Raw genomic sequence first — 7,958 nt, 5'->3', positions numbered from 1 at the left:
AGTTTTGCTAAAATTGCTATGTCTCGTTCACTGAGCGTCCAAAATGGCCAGCTCCAAGATTTAGCACAGAGAAAATAAGTCAGAAACTTACCAATTGCCCTGGAGACTGCAAGTGTTCCATTTACCCGCCAACATCCTAGAAATATCACACATCCTCCAAGCTCTTCAATCCTTTGCTTCTCATCCTAAAGCAGGAATAACCAATAATTTGTTTTTATTGAAGTTTAAACAAAATTCATTTGGGAAAGTCAACAAGACAGGAATTTTATTGTAGAAAAACAACTCAAATGTTCTTCAGAATAATGAGATTTTGCAGCAAAGTGAGGGATTTAATTCTAGCGGCAGGGCAAAGAAAGCTGGTTGCTTTAACACTGATCATCCTCTCTCACCTGATGAATTCATGTTTAACAATGATTGGAAGATGAAGAGCAATAAATCAAACTCTAACCATTTAACATTAATGCCCCATGGCTCTTGCTATTGTCTGCACGATGTAACTGAACAGAGGGACATTGGGTTCAAGTCCACCATTTCCTGAAAATGGCAATACAGGTAGATAGGCTATAAAGACAGCATTCTTGCATTATGTTCCAACTTTGCAACATACTGGTTTGAGAGCATTTGGAGAATTATGTACAGTTCCTGTTGCCAATCTATAGCAAGGTTGTGGTTTCATTGGTGGGTGCAGAGGAGATTCCCCAGGATGTTGCTATGATTGGACAACTTTATTTATGGAGAGAGATGAGATAGGTTGAAACTGGTTTCCAAAGAATAAAGTTAGGATGACCTTACAGACATTTTTAAAATTATGAGGGGCATAGATCAGGTAGATAGTAACATTCTTCTTCCTTGGGTAGTACACTAAAATTAGAGGGCATGGATTTAAGATGAGAGGAGAAAGATTGAGATGGGATCTGCGGAGCAAGTTTCTCCACGCTGAGAATGGTGAGTGTATGGAACGAGCTGCCCGAGGTGGTGGGAGCAGAAGGTACAATTTCAAAGTTTCAAAGACATTTGCACAGCGCGGCTAGCACAATGCTATGCCAGCAACCCAGGTTCGAGTCCAGCACGGTCTATAAGGAGTTTGTACTTTCTCCCTGTGCCTACATGGATTTCTTCCGGGTACTCCCGTTTCCTCCCACCCTTTAAAAAAAACCCCCAAAGGTTGTAGGTTAATTGGGGTATTCGGTCGGCATGGGCTTGTGGGCCAGAAAGTCCTGTTATCGTGCTGTGTATCTACATTTAAAAACTGAATCAGAATTTATTGTCTTGAACAAGATATGAAATTCGGTGTTTGGATATGTGCATGAATAGGAAAGGTTTTGAGGGATATAGGCTAAATATAAATATGTACAACTTGGGCTGAAGGGCCAGTTTATGTGGTGTGTTAGTCTGCAAATTAGTCTGAGACAGTGTTATGCAATGAAGTAATACTTGGATATCCATTCTCTGTTCTTCCTGCCCATCATGTACGAGAGACTACTGATCTCCCATTCTCTGTCCATTAACTGTGGTTGGGGTATCAAAAACAAGTGGGCATAGGTTGAAGATAAGAGGAAAGAATTTGAATGGAAAGTTTACTTTTAAAGAGAAAGATTTATACCTCAATCTGGAATTTGCTGCCAGAGGAGGAAGTGTCAGAGTCAAGTGCCAATGCACAGGACAGGAAAAGACTAAAGAGCTCTGAATTCAGCTAGCGCCATTGTGCGCTTCACTCCATTAAGGGCATCGACAAGAGGAGGTGTCTAAAGAAAGCAGCCTCTATCCTTCAGGAGCCCCAGCATCAAAGCCATGCCGTCTTCACATTCTGCCACAATCAGAAAGGAGATACAGGAGGCTGAAGGCGAACATCCAACGCTACAAAAACAGCTTTTTCCACTCTGTCATCAGATTTCTGAATGGACAATGAACCATTGACACTATTTCACTTTCTCTTCTTTGAACTAATCTATTTTATTTTTTTAAATATGTAATTTATAGCAATTTTGCTCTCTGATATACTGCTCCAAAACAATGAATTTCGTGACATGTTATGATTCTGATGTCTTAAATTGTTTCTATAGCTTCCTGTGCCAGCTCGTTCTACATACTGTCTGAAGTAAAACCACTTCTCTCGAATTCAATAAAAAAAAATACACAGAATATAAATATGTAAAAAAGATGAGGTTGAAAATTGGCACGCCTCGCCTTTAGTTCGCAACATCAAATTCAAGCAACTGGAAAATTTACATATCTGGCATTTACCAATCCCTATATGTGCCTGATACCCATAGGTGTATCTAGGGTATGGCAACTAGGGCACATACCCTGGGTGCCACTTGCAGGGGGCATGACTGTCCTCGCCTTGCCCACCCATTATCTGGGTCCCGAGCCGGGCTCACCCAAAACAGATTCCATCCCACTTACTTGAGCATCCCAGAGCACCGCTCCAGGGTCATCAGGTTACTCTGGGGCCATTCCAACACGCAAGCAGCACTGGCGGTGGCTCAATGGGCAAAATGGCCGTCTTCCCTACCCATAATCCCCATGCAGTTGGTACTGCTCTGCCAGTGCCAGCCAGGGAAACAGAGTGGTTCCAGCTGTGTGGGGGAATATCGGTAAGGAAGACGGCCATTTTTCCCGTTGATCTCACATTGAGCCGCTGCGCCTATTAGCGGCCCCAAAGGCTGAAACGACCCAGAGGTGTCAGAGGCCAGAGTGGCCCAGTGAGGTGCTGGAGGCCGGGCAGCTGGTGGGCTGTCACAGACCTTCGCAGCCACCTCCTGAAGGCCCTGCCCCGGTCACTGCTGGCCGCCCCCTGATAGCCCTGCAGTCCGCCGCCCACTGACAGCACCACCGGCCATTCTGTGACCGTACCTGATCAGCTGCTCATATCATATGTCAGGTGGCATGGTTGGTGTGGTTTTTTTTGTGTTTTATTTAAAACTGGGGGAAGCAGGGCATAATGTCAGTGCTTGCCCTAGGGCATCACTTTACCTGGATGCGCCGCTGCTGATACCAGAAGTTTTACTGTACTTTGACTGAAAAAGGTGTCCTTCAGGTTCCTCTCAAATCTCTCCCATCTCACCTTGAACCCTCCAGTTCTATAATCGTCTACACGAGGATTCTTTATATAGGCATCCTTCAGATTCTGACTCTACAGGGAATAAAGACCCAGCCTATACAAACTCTCCCTACATCTAAAGTTTTCTAATCTTGGCAACATGCTAATCTGGAAGTCCTCTGCACATCTTCCAGCCTACAGACGTTCTTTCTATCGCCTGGTCACTAGAATTGCACACAGTACTCCAAGTGAGGTCTCATCAGTAACTTGTACTGCTGTACATTGAGGTCCCAACAATCTGGCTGGCATGAAGTTCTGCAGTTAAGCCGTCAGGAGCTCAGATGGGCAGGCGGCCGAGGCGAGGGTTCGCTGTGAGGAAAGAGGGAGCTCAGATGGTTGGGCAGCCAAGGCCAAAAATAAGGGGGTCGACTTTTACTCTGGTCATACCGAAAACAAATGATTTTTGTGCCAAAAAAGGGGGAGGAGGTCAACTATACACAGGATTGACTATTACATGAGTATATACGGTGACAGCAGCAAAACTGGAGATTGGGTTGCCTAACATTAGTTGTGGCCAAAAAGAAAAATGTCTCATCCCGACTTTATTGGTCTCTTTGAATTTCAAAAGTGATCCTGCATTGCTGCAACTCCTAAACAACATGTTTGATTAAAAAAAATGTTAGCTTAACACCTCATCTATAATCTTAATACAGAAACTCAGGATTTGCAAATCAACTCATTTTGCAACGAAAAGTCTCTGATGAATATTTCACCCGTGCACCCCTCGCGATGACTAATAAATAGCATACTGTAGCATTCGTGTACATGAACAGTGAGCTGCGAACATTATTGACCTGTGCTATCAACCATAGTTTTGTCTGCTTTTAAAAGTCAAAATTGAAATCATTCAGCAGCATTGGTCCCCTTACCTTTATCGAACACCCACCTCTTTCTCAGGTTTGTGGGGGTCCATTAGGGTCACAACTTGGCCCTGTCGCACCATCATCACCTGCGAATCTCCAAGCCAAGCCACGTACAGTGTTTGGCCAGCAATTAAGGCTGCCACACCAGTGGTACCACTCCGTAGCTTCTGCAACACAGATGAACATTTAAAACATTTGCACTATGCTGGTTACACATTCATCGATTTCAGTTCTTGTCAAACCACACTTATTGCCAACAGAATCCGGTCTCTGTTTAATACAAACAATCTGAAACTTTCACCCTTTCTCTTTCCACAGGCACAAACTGACCTGCTGAGCAGTTCCAGCATTTTCTTGCTTTTGTTTCAGATTTCCAGCATCTGTAGCATCTTGCTTTTTCAGCTTTAAACTCAACTTTACCCAATCCAGAACAAAAATAGAAGACACTAGAAGCGACTTAAAATGTGTTTTTCTCATCACTTCTTGATGAACTGTCAGCTGCGTTTTTCTACTCATTGATGCTGCCTGTCTTGCCGAGTTCTTTGAGCATTTCTGTTTTTGGAATTCTGGAATCTGAAGTTTTTTCACCAACCCAGGAAATGAAAATCAAACAAAATGTCTGAGTGTTTCCAGAATTTTTTTTATTTTGTTATCTAATAGAGCTGTATTGATTGAATATCTCCGTGCATTGAGAAAATGGATCATTTCTGTACATTACCACACAATGACTTTCCTCCAAGCAAGCTTATGTTTCTTACATATTGTGTTTAAAACTATAAATTTGAACCAATGTGACACTGAATATGCTCCATTTGTCAAGTAAGCCATCAAATTTATGGGTCCTTATGTATTAAATGACTCTGGACGTTTCAGAGCATTGACAATAAACAAAATCAATAACTTTAATCCACATTGTAAGCCATCTGAAAGCACTTTGCATTGGCAAAAGCGATGGACAAACAGAGCCATTGGTTATTAGTCTAGGGAAAACTGGGCTACATCTGCAATTAATAAATTTGCTGACTCCACCATCATTGTTGCTGAATAACTGGAAATGATGAGGCAGAATACAGAATGAAGATTGAGAATTGGGCTGGGTACCAGAATGCATAGGTCATATGCATTAAATGGTAGGCTATTGAGATGTGCAGAGCAATAAAGGGATTTAGGAGTATCAGCCTCAAGGTTGATACTCAGGTAGATGGTGTGGTGAAGAAGGCATTTGGAATGTTGGCCTTCATAAATCGGAGTATTGAATTCAAGAGTAGGGAGATTATGATGAAATTGTACAAGGCATTGGTGAGGCCAAATTTGGAGTACTGTGTACAGTTTTGGTCACCAAATTATAGGAAAGATATAAACAAAATAGAGAGAGTGCAGAGAAGGTTTACGAGAATGTTGACAGGATTTCAAGGTTTGAGTTACAGGGAAAGGTTGTGCAGACTAGGGCTTCTTTTCTCTGGAGCGTAGAAAATTGAGAGGGGACTTGATAGAGGTGTTTTAAGATTTTAAAAGGGACAGACAGAGTAAATGTGGATAGGCTATTTTAATTAAGAATGGGGGAGATTCAAACCAGAGGCCATGGCTTAAGATTGAAGGGGGAAAATTATAAGGGGAACATGAGGGAAATTTCTTTACGCAAAGGGTGGTAGGGATGTGGAATGAGCTTCCGGCAGACGTGGTTGAGGCGGGATCATTGGTTACATTTAAGGAAAGACTGGATAGTTACATGGAGAGGAGAGGACTAGAGGGGTATGGACCAGGTGCTGGTCAGTGGGACTAGGAGGGTGGGGATTTGTTACGGCATGGACTAGTAGAGCTGAACTGGTCTGTTCTGTGCTTTAAGTGGTTATATGGTTAAAGAAACAACAATCTTACTCTTAAGACCAAGGAGCCTATTGTGGATTTTGGGAAGGGGAGGCTGAGAGACTCTTGTCTGCATTGATGGAACGGAGGTGGAGAGAGTCTGAACTTCTTGGGAGTTTCTCTATCAGACTTTCTCCCCTGGAGCCACCATGTTGATGAAACCATGAAGAAGGAACACCAATGTCTCTACTTTCAGAGATGTGACATGTCACTGAATACCTTATCCAACTTTGACAGGTGCACTGTGGGAAGCATACTGACAGATTGCATCACAATCTGGTTTGGTAACTTGAGCACCCAGGAACGCAGAAGACTACAGAATGTGGCAAACATACCCAAGACCTGCACTGGTTCCAACCCTCCATCCATTGAAGACATCTATGCGAGGCACTGTCTCAAGAAGGCTGCAAATGTAAATGCCCACATGACAACCTCTTGTTTCTGCTACTTTCAGGAAAGTGGTATAGATGCCTGAAGTCCAACACCACCAAGTTCAAGAACAGCTTCTTTCCAACTGCTATCAGGCTCCTAAACCTCCCCTTGCAACCCTAATCATAACCACACTGATCCCACAAGAAGACCTGCCTGCATTATTGTAACACCACTTTTGTTTACACTATTGTGTGAATATTTAGCATCTATCACTTTCAATTTAACGTGTACTATTTGAGTTTTTAAAAAAATTATGGAGTACCTGTTCAGCTGCAGCAATAATTTTGCTGCATATGTACTCTGTATATGACAATAAACTCATTATCATTATCTAAATAGATGTGCCAATTATTTCCTATTTTGTGCTGCTGCTGTAATGAGTTCAAATTATATTATGGTAAAGAATTCTCTCTGAAAAATAATTGGTCATAAGCCCGGTACCAACATCCCAACAACTCTGCTTAGCCTCACTGCAGTTACCATTCTCTTGGCCCTCTGTAGAAACATCTCATCGATCTGCTTGAAGGCTCTCCTTAACGCTTCTGCAGGCTGTGCTGAAAACTGTTCCTGATGAGCAAGAACGACGTGAAGATGTGTCGCAGCGTAGATAGCTGCATCTACTCCACCATGTCCATCAAATACAGCAAAGTATGCCCTCTCTTTCTCATCCTAGAATGGAGAAGAACAACATGACTCTCTTCTGTATTTTCTCCAGTCTCATTCACTGTTGATACTGAGCAGAATTAGGTTTCACAGCTCAACATTTACTTTTCACTTAAGAAAAACAAGCACAAAAATAAAGCATTAAAATTTTAATTTACAGGATTTTTTTAGTAACCGTTGTCCTCATTTCTCAAACAAAATTACAGGAACTTAAACAGTTTGACATACCGATTCTATAAGAGGTTAATTAGAAACAGGATGGCCCTGTATTACAATGTGCAACTTCGAGTGCCATATTTCTCAAGTCAATAAATGTTGCCAAAGCGATAGTAACAAGTCCCAGGGCATAGGAAGCAGTGACCTCTACTGCCATCTACTAGAGTACTACAAGCTCATTTAAAACCATTTTTCAAGTACAGAGGATAAAATGGGGTATTTGTTAGACAAAGATCATGGAGATACATGGTTGAAATATATCAAATCAGATTAATTCATATTTTCAGTTGGTGACATTTTGGCTCATTTTATAAAAACACTATCACAGTTAAGTCTAAATTAAGTCTACAGAACTAAAAAGGGAGTGGAGTTTCAATACAGTTGAAGCATGCAGTGTGACAGCATTATAATGTGATCCCACTATCAGTTACATCTTCCTTGCTCCTCCCCTTTCTGCTTTTTGGCGGGGATACTTCCTTTGTGACTCCTTGGTCTGCTTACCCCTTCCCTCCCATCCTGCACCACCCCCTTGCACTTTCCGCTGCAACCAGAGAAACAGACCACCAATCCTTGACCTCCTCCCTCACCACCATCCAGGGTCCTAAACAGTCCTTTCAAGTGAGGCAAAGATTCACCTGCACCTCATTCATTCTGTGCTCACAATGTGGCCACCTCTACAGTAAAGAAATCAAGTGTAGAATAGACGACCGTTTCGCAGGGTACCTCCACTGTCTGTCTTGGCCATCGCAAGCTTCTGATTACATCTCATTTTAGCTCTCTTTCCCAATCTCATACCAACCTGTCTGTCCTCACCC

At 42.4% G+C, this 7,958-nt stretch overlaps 1 protein-coding gene across 2 annotated transcripts in view; it reads right to left on the bottom strand.

The window, feature by feature from the left end:
* Positions 1–7,958, bottom strand: part of ppm1f (protein phosphatase, Mg2+/Mn2+ dependent, 1F) — a 99,304-nt gene that overhangs the window by 25,160 nt on the left and 66,186 nt on the right. For both annotated transcript variants that reach the window (XM_069933665.1, XM_069933664.1), the window contains exons 4-6: positions 6,745–6,933; positions 3,990–4,133; positions 92–185 (exon numbers count right to left, since the gene is read on the bottom strand). In XM_069933665.1, coding sequence (XP_069789766.1) covers positions 92–185; positions 3,990–4,133; positions 6,745–6,933 — 427 coding nt within the window. The remainder of the gene's footprint in view (positions 1–91; positions 186–3,989; positions 4,134–6,744; positions 6,934–7,958) is intronic.

Source organism: Narcine bancroftii, chromosome 4 (assembly GCF_036971445.1).
Source record: "Narcine bancroftii isolate sNarBan1 chromosome 4, sNarBan1.hap1, whole genome shotgun sequence".
NCBI classification, from domain to species: domain Eukaryota; kingdom Metazoa; phylum Chordata; class Chondrichthyes; order Torpediniformes; family Narcinidae; genus Narcine; species Narcine bancroftii.
The sequence above is the reverse complement of the archived record's forward strand: the minus strand, read 5'-3'. Positions and strand labels throughout refer to the sequence as shown.